This window comes from Conger conger, chromosome 6 (assembly GCF_963514075.1).
Source record: "Conger conger chromosome 6, fConCon1.1, whole genome shotgun sequence".
In the NCBI taxonomy this organism is placed as follows: domain Eukaryota; kingdom Metazoa; phylum Chordata; class Actinopteri; order Anguilliformes; family Congridae; genus Conger; species Conger conger.
In genome coordinates this window covers 55,718,744-55,738,224 of record NC_083765.1, presented here as the reverse complement: position 1 = coordinate 55,738,224, position 19,481 = coordinate 55,718,744, and the positions used below count along the sequence as shown (strand labels likewise).

General features: G+C 40.8%; 1 protein-coding gene across 1 annotated transcript in view; it reads left to right on the top strand.

The window, feature by feature from the left end:
- The first annotated feature begins 254 nt into the window (after window positions 1-254).
- The window catches only part of syt9a (synaptotagmin IXa), a 38,279-nt gene continuing 19,052 nt past the window's right edge, over window positions 255-19,481 (top strand). The window contains exons 1-3 of the mRNA XM_061246009.1: window positions 255-748; window positions 15,613-15,973; window positions 17,470-18,016. Of these exons, the coding sequence (XP_061101993.1) occupies window positions 601-748; window positions 15,613-15,973; window positions 17,470-18,016 (1,056 nt within the window). The 5' untranslated portion in view covers window positions 255-600. The remainder of the gene's footprint in view (window positions 749-15,612; window positions 15,974-17,469; window positions 18,017-19,481) is intronic.

Here is a 19,481-nt window from a genome sequence, read left to right as displayed (position 1 = left end):
ATTTATTACATGAGCGTTCGTATTTTCACATCGGCTTAATTTAAACTTTTCAAAGGGGTCAGGAGGTTGGCGCAATTAAATTGAGGCGCTTGGCTACAGTAGATTTACGATCCAACGACAGAATCCTGGATACAGAGCGCTCAAGGTATTGGGGTGAGCAGTTGGAGATGGAACGAAGGAAATCCCAGGGCGCTCGTTTTGAGAAATAAGTCAGCGAAGCCTGCGCTGTTCATTCAAGCTCTGAGCAAGCGCCGGCTCAGCAGCGAGACTTCAGTTGCGCCGCATTTCCTTAATTCAACCAGTGTTACTTTTTGCGCGTTAATTTTTGGCTTTGTGGGGTTTTTTAGAACAACAGACCTGAGAAATATAACTTGCGAGAATATCTTCGTATTTGGGCGAAACTAAGAGCATATTTTATAACAGTTCATATCACAAGATTTTATGGATTGGAATCTTGCTTTTCAACGCCAGATACGCTGAAGTAAGTGCGTTGAGGATTGAGCGGAACCCCAGGAAAGTGTTGAAGGACGGTATCTAGGCGGTAGAAGTGGTAAGGAGCTACCCGGAGACCCCCTCACTTCAGAAGGATGCTGATGGGAAATGCCTGGCGACAGAGAGGACGAGATTTGTCAAAAGGCACTGGGACTCTTGTCGGATCTCTGCTCTAAGGGCGAGGTGCAAAGTGACAACTGTTTGGATTTCATACATTATTTTCGCGATCTCGCCAGACCGAGGTATACAGACTCAGGTAATGTTTTAATCACGTAGCAATGCACTTCTGCAATGTAACATACTTTCTTCACTTCTGCATAGTGATAAGATATGTGTTTTTACGTGCAAAGATGGAGAGTGAGTGCTTGGCATTCTTTTGGTTGTGTTGCTCGGAATTTCCATTCACAACTTTGGAGCTTATGAATGAAGCTACTCCCAACAGAGCTGAAAGCATTGAACTCTCTTCATAAATACATTTACAATAATCTAAAACCGAACGCGTAGCTAAAAACAAAACAAAAAATGCACACAGCAAAAAATTCTACAATAACACATAGTAAGTTTCAAAGGTGGGATACTCCATCAGTGAACAATGTAGTCAGTCGTCCGTAAATCAAATGGATGGATGCGTGCCCCACCCTTTTACAATGGCTTTGCTGTGGTACAACATGAGGTTATATGTGAATATGAGCTCTGCATGCTGTACGCTCTTTTCATCCTTAAAGAGTGTATACTGCAAACACGACAATTACTTTGATAATTGTAGCATTGTGAACTCTCGTGTGTTTTAATATAGCCTATGGCAAAATATAGTCTGAGTAAAATCATTCATTCGCCCACTAATTGAAGTATGTGCACATTAGTTGCGGCTAAATGCTCGTTTAGGCTACGGCATGCTAGGGCATGGCAGGAGAGATTTTGCATAATTATACCACTAAGTGACACTTGGCAACTTTACTTACACCCCATTATAAGGCATATGCCTACATATTTAATGCGTTATTTATAGTTATTACATTTAAAAATATATATTATATTTTGAAAATTATCCACACGAATAGGCTGCTATTAAGTGTGTACTTGTTTCATCAAACACAATGCTTTCCTTTCCTTGTCTTGTCTGATACCAATGAGCACAAGCAGGTATTGCCCAGAGTGAATATCTAGAGTGGTGAAAGTTAAGATGTTTTCATATAACCCCTACATTGATCAAGTTTTGCCTGGATATAGCCTGGCTATGTCCTAGTCGGATAGAAAGCTGCAGGTTTTGGCCTGAATACCTAGACTTTTCACCAGCAAAACCAGTAGGATAGAACGCAAAATTAACCTATTTGCCTTTTGCTCTGTGATTCTATGTAATGCAAAAAGTGACTTGTTAGTGAGAAGGGCAACTGAAGAATTATGTAATACACAGTAATGTATTAGTATGTCCTTCTCATTAGTATTAAAAATAACTCAGAGAGTAACTTTAATGGGAATGTGGATTGTATGTGTACTGTATGCAGGGAACATTTGCTGTGCAACAGTCGTCAACTCCACTCACAAGCAGTCAGTTTCCCAGAACGAATACATTAAGTGAAACATTGGCACTTCTAAACATTTGCCACCAAAAAATCAATATTGTGCATCGTTTATGGTGGCACAGGGGTCAGAAGATGCAAACGAGCTCTGAAAATGTTTCAGACGGCATGCATAAATTGCATCACTGCAAGCTGTTAAGTTTTCATTTGATTACAGAAAGCTCAGATCTGTGAAGATGACTCTCCATTTTGAGGTGGAGTATGAACTAACAGGGTGATAAAAAGAAGAGCTATGGGATTAGATGTAATAATGAATCCAGTCCCTCCATGGAAAGCACAAACGGCATTGTCAGTGGAGGTGTGACGGATGCTTTAAGCTTCCAGAGTGCTAGTTTCGACACTTTCCCCTTAACGCCCGTTGGGCCCTTGCCTTCCCTGGCTACACCATTTTAAAGAATAAATACATTTACAAGTTATTTAGCAGATGCTTTCATCCAAGGTGACTTACAATTGATTAGACTAAGCAGGGGACAATGCCCCCTGGAGCAATGCCCCCATGGTTAAGGGCCTTACTCAGGGGCCCAACAGCTGTGCAGATCTTATTATGGCAACACCGGGCTTGAACCATCCATTGCTATATTCTTCCTTTACTCACCAAGGCTGCATCATCCCTGCTGCTGATGGGCCATCATTGGACTTCACCTAGCATACAGCTTAAAGGGTTTTAGGATTGACCTCCTCCCCCCACCAACTGTGCAGCTAGTAGTGGTACACTCCTGCTGTTACCATTGTCATATTATATCACCATTTTATGGGACCTCTCTGGTAACCTTGTTTGCCTGGAGGTCTCAATCTAGGCTAGAAGTGCTTAACCTCAGATGGGTAGCAGCTCAATAAAAAATGAAAGCGCTATGCGCATACTGGAGTGTCTTGATTCATAGCTTAAGGGCTCTGTGCTGTCACTGGTTAAATAAGCAAGGGGGAGGCTATGGTATCATCCCTGGTGTATTGTCCTGGTGTGTGTACAATACCTTCTACATGCACACACGCATGCACACACTGTTACCTCTAAAATTATTTGTTTCAGTTTGCCATCCTTGATATGGATGAACAAAAAATCTACATATATACAACACAGGCAAGGAACGATTTTAATACATTTTTTTAAAGGAATACACCAACATTTTTGGAAATATACCTTTTTTCCGACTTACCCAGACTTAGACGAGCAGTTTGAACATTTTTATTCGGTCGGTGGTTCTAATCCCGGTGTAGCCACAATAAGATCCGCACAGCCGTTGGGCCCTTGAGCAAGGCCCTTAACCCTGCATTGCTCCAGGAGAGGATTGTCTCCTGCTTAGTCTAATCAACTGTATGTCGCTCTGGATAAGAGCGTCTGCCAAATGCCAATAATGTAATGTAATGTAATGTAAAGTACATCCAATCTCATGACAACACAATATCTGTAGATAGTTGGAACATTACCCAGCAGCATCTGAAGTGTGAGTGTGGCTGAGAAATCCACATACGATCCCATGGTAACGAGCAGACTGAGTCCTTCAATACCTGGTCATGCCATCCTGAGCTAGCCGTGACACACTGTAGGTAGACACCAGTCATCAATTTGTTTGCCAGTATACTGTGTTCTTGCAACACAAAAACTTGCCGGTTCTTTCTTGAGTACAAGATAGATATCAAAACACCCAGTAGTGACTTTAAGCGGTCACTGTGCATGTGAATTAGGATACTCCTTGGGGCTGTAATTCAATAGTGAGGGAGACATGGCCGGCTGTACAGAGCCACAGCTTGCCAACATCCATCAGTCACACTTCCAATGCAATCCAATGGTACTACTGAAACTTGTGCTTCAAACATTAAACAAGGTTTGAATTAATGAAAGGCTCAAATCCTCAAACTGGGGTATGTCTTGAACAGTCTCTGTTTAAGGTCTCTGAGCTGTGACTTGGTTCATGCTGAGATGACGCTGTGAAGTTTAAACTTTCACAATATTCTCAATGAGGACTTTGTGACTATCAAGGCTGAAGTGATTTTATATTACTGACATTTTTTACATGTTCAACAGTGCCTGGCAAAATTTGTGCTTCTTTTGACCGCACCTTCCAACTAAAAGAGAACAGTTGTCTGCATTCTACCAGCTGATCATCTCTGCGCCTGTAAATGAGGTTTCTATTCCAGATTTAGAGAAGGTTTGGGAGACCATAATTATCTACAGATCTTCATCTGCTCTTCATCTTGCCTTCAACATGTATCAAATTCTAATTAGTAATCTCTTAAGATATCCATAATTTTTTCTTACCACAACAGAGTGACTACAAACCATGAACACTTGCTCTTGATTCAATATTTGACCAGGACAGCTTGTAGGACCCTGTAGTTATTTCCTCAGCAGTTAGTAGAAATTGCTGTAGCAGTAACAGCTTAATCTGAGACAAAGTCAATGATGGTGCTGCAAAAGACTCATCTTTTCCATTGCATCCCTGGCCTCCAATTTCCTTCACACAGGTGTTCAGTCAAGAGGTCACATTGATTTTGACCATTTCACATTTTTGCTTGATTATAGCTTGGTTTGTTCATTAGTCTTCCATCTATGACCAGTAGCACCTTCACATAAACAGTGAGCGCCATAATGTTTGAGACAAATTCATATTTTTTTATTGATTTGGCTCTGTACACCACAGTTTTAGATTTGTAATCAAACAAGTCACACATTGTTAAGGTCGACAATAGATTTTTTGTGCAGACATAGCCATTACTTTGATAAAAGTCAGTCTTGGTCTCATCTGTCCACAATAACTTTTTCAAGAACTCTCCAGGCTCTTTTAGGTACTTCCTAATAATCTGCATCCTATCCTAGCCATCGCATATTTGTAGCTTGCTAGAGGTTTGCATCTTGCATTACGGCCTCTGTAGTACTGTTAATTTAAGTCTTCTCTTGACAGTAGTCACTGTCACATCAACACCTGCCTCCTGAAGATTGTTTCTGATCTGTCAAACAGGCGTTTGGGGTTTTTTCTTCATTATGATGAGAATTATTCAGTCATCAGCTATAGAGGTCATCCTATGCCTACTGGGTGATTACTGAGCTCAGCAGGGCTCTCTTTCTTCTTAATGATGTTCCAAACAGTTGATTTTTGTAAGCCTAAGGTTTGGCCTATGTCTATAAGTCATGTATTTTATTTACTCCTCAGCTTCATAATGGCTTCCTTAACTCTTTCATTGGTACAACTCTGGTCTTCATACTGACAAACACCAATAACAGGCAAAGGCTAGATTCAAGATGATAGACTAAAAGCTCTCTTATACCTGAAATAAGGAAGCGAGTGAGCAGAACATATTACAGTAGTAAGTGGTATGTTTAATTGTTTATGTATTTTTTTGTACTCATTACCAGACACGTGACGGTCACTTACCATCTGTATCTTTGTAAATGACAGTTGTATTGTATTGGCAATTTGACTTTTGAAGTTATTTACAATAATTGTTACAGGTACCAATAATTTTGACACCCGTGGTTTTCAGAAAAATGTAGTACTTCATAAAAAACATAAATCCCTTGGTGGTAATATGGTATGTCAGCCTAACATGCTGTTTCTAAACCTTTACAGCCCAATTTTCTTCAAAGTTGCATTCAATATATACAGTGGTGTGAAAAAGTGTTTGCCCCCTTCCTGATTTCTTATTTTTTGCATGTTTGTCACACTTAAATGTTTCAGATCATCAAACAAATTTAAATATTAGTCAAAGACAACACAAGTAAACACAAAATGCAGTTTTTAAATGAAGGTTTTTATTATTAAGGGAGAAAGAAAATCCAAACCTACATGGCCCTGTGTGAAAAAGTGATTGCCCCCCCTGTTAAAACATAACTTAACTGTGGTTTATCAAACCTGAGTTAAATTTCTCTAGCCACACCCTGGCCTGATTACTGCCACACCTGTTCTCAATCAAGAAATCACTTAAATAGGTACTGCCTGACAAAGTGAAGTGGACCAAATGATCCTCAAAAGCTAGACATCATGCCGAGATCTAAAGAAATTCAGGAACAAATGAGAAAGAAAGTAATTAATTGAGATCTATCAGTCTGGAAAAGGTTATAAAGCCATTTCTAAAGCTTTGGGACTCCAGCGAACCACAGTGAGAGCCATTATCCACAAATGGCGAAAACATGGAACAGTGGAGAACATTCCCAGGAGTGGCCAGTCGAAAATTACCCCAAGAGCACAGCGACGACTCATCCAAGAGGTCACAAAAGACCCCACAACAACATCCAAAGAACTGCAGGCCTCACTTGCCTCAGTTAAGGTCAGTGTTCATGACTCCACCATAAGAAAGAGACTGGGCAAAAATGGCCTGCATGGCAGAGTTCCAAGACGAAAACCACTGCTGAGCAAAAAGAACATTAAGGCTCGTCTCAATTTTGCCAGAAAACATCTTGATGTTCCCCAAGACTTTTGGGAAAATACTGGAAGGTGTGTGTCCCATTACATCTGGCGTAAAAGTAACACCGCATTTCAGAAAAAGAACATCATACCAACAGTAAAATATGGTGGTGGTAGTGTGATGGTCTGGGGCTGTTTTGCTGCTTCAGGACCTGGAAGACTTGCTGTGATAAATGGAACCATGAATTCTGCTGTCTACCAAAACATCCTGAAGGAGAATGTTCGTGACCTCAAGCTGAAACGAACTTGGGTTCTGCAGCAGGACAATGATCCAAAACACCAGCAAGTCCACCTCTGAATGGCTGAAGAAAAACAAAATGAAGTCTTTGGAGTGGCCTAGTCAAAGTTCTGACCTGAATCCTATTGAGATGCTGTGGCATGACCTTAAAAAGGCGGTTCATGCTCGAAAACCCTCCAATGTGGCTGAATTACAACAATTCTGCAAAGATGAGTGGGCCAAAATTCCTCCACAGCGCTGTAAGAGACTCATTGCAAGTTATCGCAAACGCTTGATTGCAGTTGTTGCTGCTAAGGGTGGCCCAACCAGTTATTAGGTTTAGGGGGCAATCACTTTTTCACATAGGGCCAAGTAGTTTGGATTTTTTCTCCCCTATAATAAAAACCTTCATTTAAAACCTGCATTTTGTGTTTACTTGTGTTGTCTTTGACTAATATTTAAATTTGTTTGATGATCTGAAACATTTAAGTGTGACAAACATGCAAAAAAATAAGAAATCAGGAAGGGGGCAAACACTTTTTCACACGACTATATATATATATATATATATAATTTTTTTTTTGTGAGCAGAGAGGAGGGAGTGGGGGTGTTCTGGGGACGAGCCCTATTTCCAGGATATGATCAGATGGACAATCTTTGAACCTGCTGTGACTGGGCTGTGACTTGGACAATGGGATACCATCTCAAAGACCTTCCCATATCTTCCTGTGTCAATGTGCATGTCTGGATAATGTCTGGAGGTGTAGGGTAACAGGTGCAATATCAGATGATATCCATGTGGTGATAAAATAATGTTACTGTTAGGTAGTGCATTAAGTTTACAGGTTTGTAACTTTGGTAACTTTGGTTTTGATCTTTTTGATCATGATGACAGATGGCAGTAGCCACATTCCCATTCAAAGGAATCATTGTGGAAACATATATAGATAAGCAAAACAAGTAAACAAAACCTGAGGCAACCCTAGACAGACATGGCTCTGCACTCATTAACGCAGCCCCTGTGCAGTTCTATGCTGGGAGTAATGTTGGATTCTGAGGTAATATCTGAAGGTAGTTCCATACAGCTGTGTATTTCATGGGAATCAAAGAGACCAGCTGTGGCTCAGTTTTAATGGCAACTTGACTGCTTATTAGGTCCGTACAGATTTCTTCCGATGATGTGCAGATGCTTCCTCCAAAATATGAAATCAACAAGACTCTAGCCTTCATAGTTATTAAAACAGGGAGCAATTAGCAAGCTCCTAAGGAGCTTTCACCTTCCATCTCTGTGTGATTAGCTAGTAATTACTGACTAATTGTCCAGGTGTTTAGAGTTTTAATGTTAAACATTTTTAATAATCCCCACAGAGAGATTTAAATATATTGGCACACTCTTTGTAGGGATTGTAGGGATTTTACTGAACATACTGAGTTAGTTTTCTGTTGTAAAATGTGTTTCCTTGTTTAAATATTTCCTCATGTATGATCATGGATTATACATATTCCTTATGCAAAGCCAGCATTCGTTATAGATTCTTCCATTATCAAATCCCACCTGTTTCATAAAAGTACTTTAAGATATTTTTCCTGCTGTGGTTCATTACATGGACCTGTTGTTTTCTCAGGATGATTTTGTCATGTAAAAACGTTGTTAGTACATCTGTCAAGAAAGAAATAAGCCTTGCATTTCTAATGAGCCACCCTAATGATTAACGGAGACAGAGCTGATTCCAGTAATTAATGGTGGACATTTCCGTATCTCAATCTTAATCATTTCACTGTAAAGATTTGTTTGCAGATTCATTCATTTTTACTCCGAGTTAGTATGTTGTTTGAAAGGATCCATGTGTAGTGTGATTTCATTCAACACTTTTCCTTTCAGTGATTCCTCATGGCACCAAAGCCTGTACTGCAAGCTGAACTGTTTGCACTGCTGTTAAAGCTAATTTTAAAACCCAATTTTACTCACTGTTTATCTTAGCACATTTCTCACTTCACACAGACATTCTCCAAAATCGATTACAGTACATCTTGAAGTTCCGAGTTGCTGAGTTGAGTGATTTCATATATAATCAAAATGTCCTGTCTTTTCACTTTTCACTATTTTTTGGGCTCCAATTAGAAATATTCAGTGAGAATTTGTCTGCTAGCAGTGTAAGTTTTTATTGTTTCACCAAGGTGATGGAGTTTGTTCTGTTCACCCAAAAGACCAAAAATAATGAATTTCTGAATGACCCACCCTCAATAATTATACAATGCCTTTGAGCTACTTAGGGAGGACTGGATTCTTTGGTGCAGCTAAACCTGTATTGATCCCTATTGGCATAACTTTACTAATGGCAAATTGTGCATCTCTCATCAACCCAGTTGTGAACATTTCACAGCTTCAGCAACTTATCTTGAGAGAAAACTAGCTTCTATTCCATAGCATGCATTCCTGACAATCACATCTCACTGCTTTCACTAGTTGTAGTTGCTTTTGCTGTGCATCTCTGTTAATGTAAAAATAGATTTAGAGGATCCAAGTCTAGAGTAATAGAGTGTTAGAAAATATAGCAAAGGTACAACAATCAAAGAATCAGAGGTCAGAAAAATCACAGCAAAGGAGTTCCCCTTCGACTACAATGCTTAGCATAGCATCACAGTTCAGTAAGACATAGACAATACCTCTCAATGAGGAACAAACAAACCCCAAAAAACAAGGGGTTTAAATACCCCTGCCAATTAACAAACAGAGTGCAGGTGCTTTAAATACTCAGGAGATGCAGGGAGCGTTCAGAGTGGGTGTGTGGTAAGGGAGTGTGTGTAAAATGACTTGACTGGAGGTAGGCGTTACAGTTAATCACTGTGCAGGCATAGCAACTATTTGTTATCATTCTCATACTAGGAATACACTGACATAAATCACATTATCACAACTGAAAAATAAAAAGTATGAAGTTAATATTTGATAAATTGGACCTTGTAGTGCCCTTTTCCGTTCCAAAATCTTGTTGGAGCCGACAACAGAGTAGGAGAGGGTATAGCTATAAAAGCAGAGCGACAAAGTCAGTGATCTAGACTTTTGTTCTGCTCCATAATTTATGTTGAATTTCAATGTGTAGGCCCAAGTGCCATTCAAAGCATCCTGCACACAAGTGAGATAAGAGTACAAACTAAATTAAATCTTTCAACTTTGCCATTTGGGTGTAACTTTAGGTAAATAATTTAAGCAAAGCTGTTCTCTGTGCCTCTGTGTCCTTCCAAGTTATATTGTGCAAGTAAGCAATAAAGCACTGAAGTTCACAACAGAAGTAACATAACAAAAGACTATAGCTGAATGCAAAATGGGTAGCTTGAGGGGTCACCGGAGTTGTAAGTTATTTTCAGGTATGAAAATTAAAATAATATGTAGGATATTGTGTGGATCTCTTGGCAGCCCTAGCATAAGAGTACCATCTGCTGTCATTAGGAAATACCAGACTTTTTTTTTTTCATGAGGGAGCTCACATGGTTGAACCTTTGTTTAATTTCATTATCTCAACCACATTACTGCATATATTCAAACTGTTTTAATTATTTATTCTGTACTCTTATCAGTTTTCAACAGGAAAATGCAAAATGGGAGATAATTAAACAAATTCAGTTAATGCTAATTAACTTCCACAGTTTATTTTAAAAGAGAAGCTTCTATGTGAAATTCCTATGATTAAAAAAGCTCACTGACTGTAATTAAATTGCAGAGTGAATGATTTCTTCATTACACCTTGTCAGCTTTACTTTAGGATGATAACAACTTTGGCCCCGGTGCCACCACAGAAGAACCATCATTTCACTGGAAACTGTTAGTATGCATGCCTTCCTCTTAAAAGATACCTTTGATCAGTCTTGACCAATACCAGCACACCTCTTATTTTTGAACACACATGCACAATGAATGCTTTTTAAATGTGACTGTTAAATGTGGAAGATACTGTACAGCACAGAATATTATCTGGGCACCTTTGGCTTCTGTTTTTTATGGTTTTTTATTGAATCACAACTACACGATATAACTAACTATATATTCTCAAAATATTCAGGACAAAAGGTAGTTATGGGATTGGTCCGTTAGAAAAAGGACAAGAGGAGGGTAGCAGGTTTAAGGAATTTATTTTCTGTTGGACGGCGGCCCTGAGACGGCATCTCAGGTTAAGCTCATCACAGTAATGTGCACATCATCAGCCTTAGCTGAATGTCCATAAGCCTATGCTATACCTTTGTCAGTCTCAGCTGTACTTCAACAGACTTTAGCCCAACATCAACAGCTCAGTTCATACTACCCGGCTGAAAAAACAGCTTAAGCTAGGTTTTGAAACAGCTGGTAGCTGGTTGACCATCAAAATACTGCCAGATACATTTGTTGTTTTGGAATAAAGGCTGTTGTGCTTGTATAACTACAGTTATGATTTTACCATAGAACTTGAGTGCCTAGCTGGGTAGTCTTTTGAAGTTAGTTTTATTAGCAGTAAAAAGAAATGGTATTTTTAAATAATTTTTGTGCTGGGAAAAGTGCATGATTTTCATTCACCATTGCCATTGAACCCTGATAATTGCCCTTGGCTAAAAAGCAGTGCTAAAAAAAATTAGGAGCCAGTGGCATATTTTTTATTTGGAACCCTGCCTAGTTTCGTTCATGAATGCAGTTATTTCTTGGCTAGATAGCTTGATATAGTTAGCTAGCCACTATTAGCTTCATGAGAGCCAGCATGTTTGTTTATGTTTATGTTGTGTTGGCGGTGTCAGATGAGCATGGCTGCTGGGGGTCAGCGACTGCAGATTGCTGTTTTGAGTGGCGACTGCAGTGGCCATCCCTGTTGCTGTCCAGCTTAGGTGCTCAGCCCTTCCATCGGTGGTGGTCGAGACTGCGTCCCCTGCTCAGAACACCCTGCTGGAGCAACGCAGGCCATAGTTCCTCTTCTGCCTTGCACCTGCACTGCTGAGGTGCTCATAAGCCAGCTCATGGATGTGGTCCAGGTGGGTCCTGCAGCTGTGGCGGGCAGGTTGACATCAGGGGGGCTGCCAAACGCCAGGTCAGCTGGCACCAGTAAGAACTTGCCAGCCCCCAGACAGCCAGCCATCGTCAACACTTCTTGCGAAGGAACTTAAAAAGTCCATGGCCACCTGCGCGTAGTGGTCCTCCCTCTCTCTCCCTCACTGTGTCCAGTGCCCCCTTCTTTGCTGTGCAGGCATTGCGGCAGTAACAGTAGTTTTCCGTGTAGAACTGCTGGCGAAAGTTCGGGGACCGGCTCAGGGGTCATCTGCGCCCTCCTCCAGTCCTCCCTCTGTTCAGCTTGTTCACAGTAATGGCACTGGTTGCTGGCACAAGGCTGGCATGGCAGGCTGTTGGTGTGGCAGTGCTTATTTCCCAGGCAGTGATGGAGGGTGAAGTGATAAATCTGGAAGCAACAAAATATCTGCCCCTCTGGCTCTTTGGGGCCAAAATGTGATAGGCAATTCAGTCTGCCATGGCCCCAATGGACCTTAAGCTCGTGGCCTAGTAGATAAGATTGAAATGCCGAACTGCTGCCAATACTGCCAATAGCTCCCACCTGATGACACAATAATTGCACTCCTCTTCGATGAGCACATGACTGAAGTACACCACCACTTTCCCCCCAATGCCTACATTGCTAGCAACAGTATCTAAAATTAATTGCTTGTCAGGGTCCACTATAGCTAAGAACATGGCAGTAACTTGGGCAGTGTGGAGGTGGCAGAAGGCCTGATGACAGGCTGGAGACCCCTGAAAACCAGGAAGCAGTGGTGCTGGCTTTGAGAAAGCATCTTTAGTAAGGGTAGGTTCAGGAAGCTAATCTTTTTCTCCACTCCGCTATGTAATAGGATTTTGATCTGGAGCTTGTCAAGGGTTGCACTAAAAAAAAAAAAAACTTTCAGTATGGTCTTTTTGATATGCAAGCAGGACAGCTAGTGATTTGTAATGTCTTGTTAGGTGACGTTATGTACTGGTTGCGTGGATATTGTTTGGTATTCCAGTGTCATACAAATATGAACTGTGTTTTCGAGAGAGCGTGCTCGTAATTGTACCATAGAACCTGAGTTTGGCATGTACTGTTGTTGCCTGCGGTTTTGAAATGATTTATAATTTAAATCTGCAATAGTGCAATGGCATTTCTTGCAAAAACAATATCTAGCCTCATTAGATTTTTTTGAATGATTAAAGTAAATGCTTAACAGTTACCTTTCATATAAAAATGATAAAGTACGAGTATATTAATAAACCAATAGTGCAACGTGATTCAAATTTCAACAGTTTGTAACTTTGTTTATAAATAAAGTTATAATTATTATTATTGAGTCGTAGATGCAGATTAAGCCTAGTCCTAGACTAAATTTAATTGGAGATTATTATTCAAAGGTGCATTTAGTCCAGGATTAAGATTAATCTGTGTCGATGGAACAGGCTCTATTTTGTTATTGACCACCATCTTATATTACAGCCCATGGTAATGTTTGCATAATGCCACATGAGTCACACAGAGTTCTAAAATATAGAATGGTTATTTATTTTATCTTATTTATTGATATAACACTTACCTACCACACCAGACCTTATGTTTTGACAAGCCTTCCTCCAGCCATCTTGAGAAAGGCGGCTTTGCCAAAACGTTGGCTCAGACCTGGTAGTTCATTGATATATGAATTAATAAATGAAATAACCACTATCTTTTTGTGTGCCCCTGATAATACTGCTTCTTCAGTTGTCACACACTTGATGTCATATACAAAATATGTCTTCTACACTTCTGGTTTCTATATCTTCGATTAGCATAGGAATCATGACGAATTTCTATAGCCATACTGTTGTTTAGGCTCCACCATTCTGGAGACTTGAGACTTCGGACTGTAGCTCAGAGACTTGAGATTGACTTGGACTCTAGCTCAGAGACTTCAGACTTGACTCGGACTTGCATTTGTGAACATCTCTGGTGTGTGGAACTTGAGAAAGAGTTTAACAGCTAGGCTATATCTTCCCTGTCTATAGTGTTCCCCAGCTTTGACAATCTACTGGTTACACTATGTCATAAAATATATTTTTAGCTTGTACTTCCATTAACAGAACTTCATTATCCATTTTAGAGAACCGTTTTTCTTTAGTCTCTTTAAATGGCCGAAATGCCAAGCTCCTTATAAGGTATTTTAGGGGCATCAATTTATGCTAATCACAAATTTTGAACGAGATTTTCATGTACAATTACTTGGTATTTATCAACAAACACACGTGGATACGAAAAAGAATTGTGTCTACACATGTTTGATAAATCCAGCGGAATTTGTTAGTTCTGGCTGGCCATGGTGTGCTAACTGGCGGGTAGCATGAATGTGTGTTACAGTGTGAATACATATGTATTATGATTAAATCTGTGGTGTCACATGTTCACTCAGTCAGGTCTGTTCTCCTGAGAGTAAGGATAGTAAGAAACCAGAAGCTAAACTAAGTAATTTACTTTTGCCATGGAAACAGAGCCCACCCCCCTTCCAATAGCTGTAATATGGTGGAAGTAGGATGTCGTTCAAGTAAGATGCCAGACGTTATTCACAAGTTGAATTACTTGTTGGTTGGTTTCCAGCACTTTAGTGGTCCAAGCTTATAAGCTACAGCGTATAAGCTGAACTCTGTAAGGCCTACTTCAGGAACTTAGTGCCAATGGAGGCCTTTATTAAATTCACATCTATGTCCCTCAGAGACCTGATGAGCTAAAGGTACTAAGCTGGTGCATTGCACTGCAGAATAACAGAAACTAGCATCTCCCTTTAATACCTTAAATGTGCACTTTTTAGAATGCAACTTACAATGCAAGTCTTATAGACAAGATTTATTCAGTGGAAGCAGACGACTGCAGTTCACATGTGCCAAAATCAAAATCTGCATCCATCCAAGATTTATTCCAGCCTTAACAAACCATGACAGGCCAATATAACACTACTGCCAAAACCATGATTGCATTTCTGAACACTCTGAAAAACAAAACTCTTTATTATGTATATTATGAGTTTAAGCAGACAAACCTCTGATCAACTTTCTCATCATTCTCAAGTAAGTACAACCACACTACCATGGCTTTCTTCCCTTAAGGAATGTGATTGAATACCCAACTAGTACAACCTCATTACAATTTCTGCAAATATTAAGCCAGGATATCAGTCAAACAGGGAAGGAATGATAGGGTAACTGTGGGCAGCCTCCTTGTGTGCTCTTGTGTGCCAATCTATAATTAAATGCGTAGTAGATGGTATTAAATAAAAAGGACATTCTATTCTTACTTAAGTTGATAGTTTCACAAAATTTCATTCAATGCGCTTTTGTCATTGATAGTATGAAGTTATAATTCCATATGTGGGTGCGTGGTTCTGAGAGAATAAATTTGAACAGGGGCGTGTCATTGATACTAAATTGCTTGTGTACTACTGTGCTGGAGCACAAGGCCTGCAGGGTTTGATTGCAGTGAACATCTATGGGGTGTCACTTCAGGGAAGGTCCACCCAAGTGTAAAATCTAGCTATGACCAGGTTGACATGCCAGCTACCAGCTGTTTCAAACATAGCTTGAGCTGATCAAACCATGTTGAGTATAGAGCTAGGCAAAACCTAGATTGAGACGTTTTTTATCAGCAGGGCAGAGCATAAAATCATGGCCAAGGACAACAGGTTTTTTACCCTCCCTTTACCTGTCAGGCGTAAAGCCAGTCTAGCCAATCAGTAGCACTAATTGTTCAGTTAATTACCTGGGAGTAATGCATCTAGGGCTGGATTTGCATTTGAAGGCCAGATCTGAGAATCCCTGATAGCTGGAGGGAAGGCCTGCAGTGTGTACCTGCAGGGTATGTATTTCACACAGTGTGTTTTAGAGGATGTTATCTGTTGTTTTCACTATGCCCTACAGATGTATCGGTGAGCCTGCTGTCGCTCATGGTCACAGGCTGCGGCCTGGCCCTCTTCGCCGTCTCCCTCTTCGTGGCCTGGAAGCTGTGCTGGATCCCTTGGAGGGAGCGCGGCCTCTCCCCCATGACCAAGGAGGGGCAGCCGGACCAGCAGCCCGTCTACACGGACGTGGACGGCATCGACAATGAGTACAGCGAGGAGTGCGTGAAGGAGCCGACGGCCGTGCCAGTGCCCGAGTCCGCCATGAAGATCAGCCACACCTCGCCCGACATCCCGGCCGAGGTCCAGTCCAAGGGCAAGGAGAACTACACCCACAACCCACGCATGCAGCGGCAGATCACCGAACCCACCTCCTCTGTTCGGTCAGCCTCACCCTGACTCTCTCCTTACAGCTCTGTGGAGGCATGAAACTGGCTTCCAGCTAAGCCTAAGGTCTTATATCTAACTATGTGTAATGTAGGCCTAAGTACTCCAGTTTCACAGCCAAAAACAATAGATTCCTGTGTAAATGGCATAAAAATGTTCAAAAATGTATTCTGGAATGTGTCTGCCATTCAAAGAGTTATTCAATAATTAAATCGCTACAGACTTTTCAAGGTTAGCACCCATTTATATCACAAAATAATACACACAGAGGAATTTGATATTAACGCCTACAAAATTGAGAAAGAGTCACAATTGAACAGTTGTATGACATATCCTCATGAGACCTGGCAGCAAAAAAGGCTTTTGAATTATTACAACTGTCTTGGATGATAAAAACATCCTGCTGTGAAAATATTTTCTAAATATAATTTATTTACAGTTTTATTTTTTATTTTTCTGGAATGTCCTTTGTTGTGTAGGTTTCTGTTTAGTAGATACATTCAATTTATAAAATCTGTTCATAGTAATGACACCGTTTCTATATACCATGGCTGTGTGTTCTAATGCTTGTTTACATTTCTATTTCAAATATCACTCTGTGATATGAAGCAGCCATTCAAATCAAAATTAAAAACCGGTAGATGCAAGACGACTCCCGTCAGTCACCTTGGAACAATGTTGCCCAGAATTTGCAAGCAAGCAGGGACACAGAGCTATACATGTGATTCAGAAACTATTCGATGTGGGTCTTGATTTACGAGAGGGATTTGTCTCAGTAAGCAGGCTGAAGTGCGAGAGCTTTAGGGTGACCGAAACGTGGAAACTTTGTGGACTGGAGAAAGCAGAGCAGCACTTCTCCAAAAATTTAAACGAGGAGACCTACACAATGTGATCCCACTAATGTTGGACAGTTTTTCAGTGCTTGCACAATGGGCCAAGTAAACAACAAAAAGACATACTCACTCACGGAAGCTTGCAAGCTTACTTTGGCAGAACAACGTTAGAGTTTACTAACGTTGCATAGCAACCACCTGGCACTACTTAAAAGATACGGGAACTACTTTCTTGAAAATTATTCTTGTGATTAAACTGTCAATAAAAACTGTTTTAATTAGATTATTTAATTAGATTGGATTGATTAATATCTATATTATCATGTTTGGTAACCGTTTTATAAAAGCAATAACTCATTTCAGGACATGGTATATAGAAAAAATGTACCTCTGCTGTGTGTCAGGCTGAACAATGCCTCTTAGCTGTGATAACATTTCAATATAAATATATATTGAATACATCTTTATATTCAATAGAATATATTGTTCTTCAGATTAAGTCCAGTGATGCATGTCCCCTACATAAGTACCAATGTATAAAGTTTTAACAAGTAATTATTACTCAGGGACTAGGTGTTTTATCAGTCACTCATATCAGTCTCTCTGTCGATGCTTTTTCTGACTAAACATTGGTTTTGCTCTCTCGCCCTCATTTGAAGGCACAACTCCATCAGGAGGCAAATGAACCTGTCCAACCCAGACTTCAATGTGGCCCAGTTCCAGAGGCAGGAGTCTCTGTCGGGTCTGAGCCTGGGCCGGATCAAGCCCGAGCTGTACAAACAAAGGTCGGTGGACACAGACGATGGCAGGAGGAGTGAGAACTGTGGCCAGCTCCACTTCATCCTCAAGTACGACTGTGACCTGGAGCAGCTCATCGTCAAGATCCACAAGGCGCAAGACCTGCCAGCCAAGGACTTCTCAGGCACCTCCGACCCCTACGTGAAGATCTACCTGCTCCCGGACCGCAAGACCAAACACCAGACCAAGGTGCACCGCAAGACTCTGAACCCGGTATTCGATGAGGTGTTCCTGTTCCCCGTGTCCTACAACGAACTGCCCACGCGCAAGCTGCACTTCAGCGTATATGATTTCGACAGATTCTCCCGTCACGACATCATCGGCCAGGTGGTGGTCGACAACTTCCTGGACCTGGCGGACTTCCCCAGGGAAACGAAGCTCCGCAGAGATATCCAGTATGTCTCCTCGGTAAGAGTCTCTGATGTCACATCCTTTATGTCTTTATTGTGTGCACTGAATTCTTGCAATGAAAATGATTAACCCCTTGAGTATCACCCCTTCTTGACTACAGATATTATCCTGGCCTCGTCAGAAGGGTACCCTTTGGGGTTTGTTTTCCAAGAGTCATAATTACTCTACATATTACTAAAGCAAAATTATAGAAGCCCAAACACAGTGAAAAGAGTAAGCTTGTATTCCCCCTAAGATGATGGTGGTTAGAAACACAATGGAGCCACAACACTGGCCAAATCCCGTTTCAGATCCCAAGTACATTTGGAGACTCAGAAAGGACACATGGAAACTGTTTTATATTATGGGTCTTAGGAGAAAAAAAAAAGAAAAGAAGTGTTTGCACTTCCCTTTGACTGTCACCCTCCCCCTACCTCTCAGTCTCAAGCTCTCTGTTATGTACGGCGCTGAGGACCCAGATGCAGACCAACGGATAATCCAAAATTGTAGTTTTTTAGTCCGTAATCGTAGCCAGGAGATCCAATACCAAGACAAAAACAGAAGGCAAAAGAATGGTTGAAAAAAACAGGCAAGAAGGTAAAAAATCCAGAAAATCAAAAGGCGAAAGTACAAAAGGGTGTAGGCAAAAATCGAAGTCAGTAAACAAAGCAGAATGTCAAAAATCAGAAAATCAGAATGGCAAACAAAACAAGAGGGTAAGGCAGGCTCAGAAATCAAAGGCGAAGGGGTGTCTTTCTGGAATCTCAAGAATTAGGCTTACAAGGAATTTGGCACTAAAACTGATCAACGTTCTGACACTGGTTCAAACAGAGACTGAGGTATAAATACATGAGGGAAGGTGACAATCTAGGCGGGGCTGGGAAAAAGGTGGGCTAAACAAATAGACAACAGGTGGGGAAACATAATAGGGTAATAACATAATAACGGGAGGGAGACGAAAACGCGGACTGGATGCACGTAACCAAACATGTAAAACATACGGCTCCGGATTAGGGAGTAGACATTTGCATAGATTGAAGACGTAGTGATAGTCAGAGGCAGGTGCGAACACTTTGCTGAAACTAAGCGAGTAATTAGGGATAGCATAGGGAGGCGGAGTTATAGAACAGTGCAGAAAAACTAAGAGATTGCGTTAGTGAATTAGTTACGTGAATATTTCTAAACTACCCAATAAAAGTGATTGTTAGTTAGTTAGACAGACAGTAAGTGTATTAATCGGATTAGTACTGTACAATACCTAGATTAGTAGTAGTTAGTAAGAATAGTGCTTTACAACATTTAACTACCAAGAAAAGCAGGAAGTAAGAATCGCGAGTTTGGAAGGAATGTTTGAAAACCCGAAACTACCGTAAACACCCGAATAGTGGGACACGCAGACAGGGGAGTGACTAGGCTGGCAAACATTCAGACGCAGACATAACAGGGGATGACAAATGAGAACTGTAATGGAAAACAATAACCA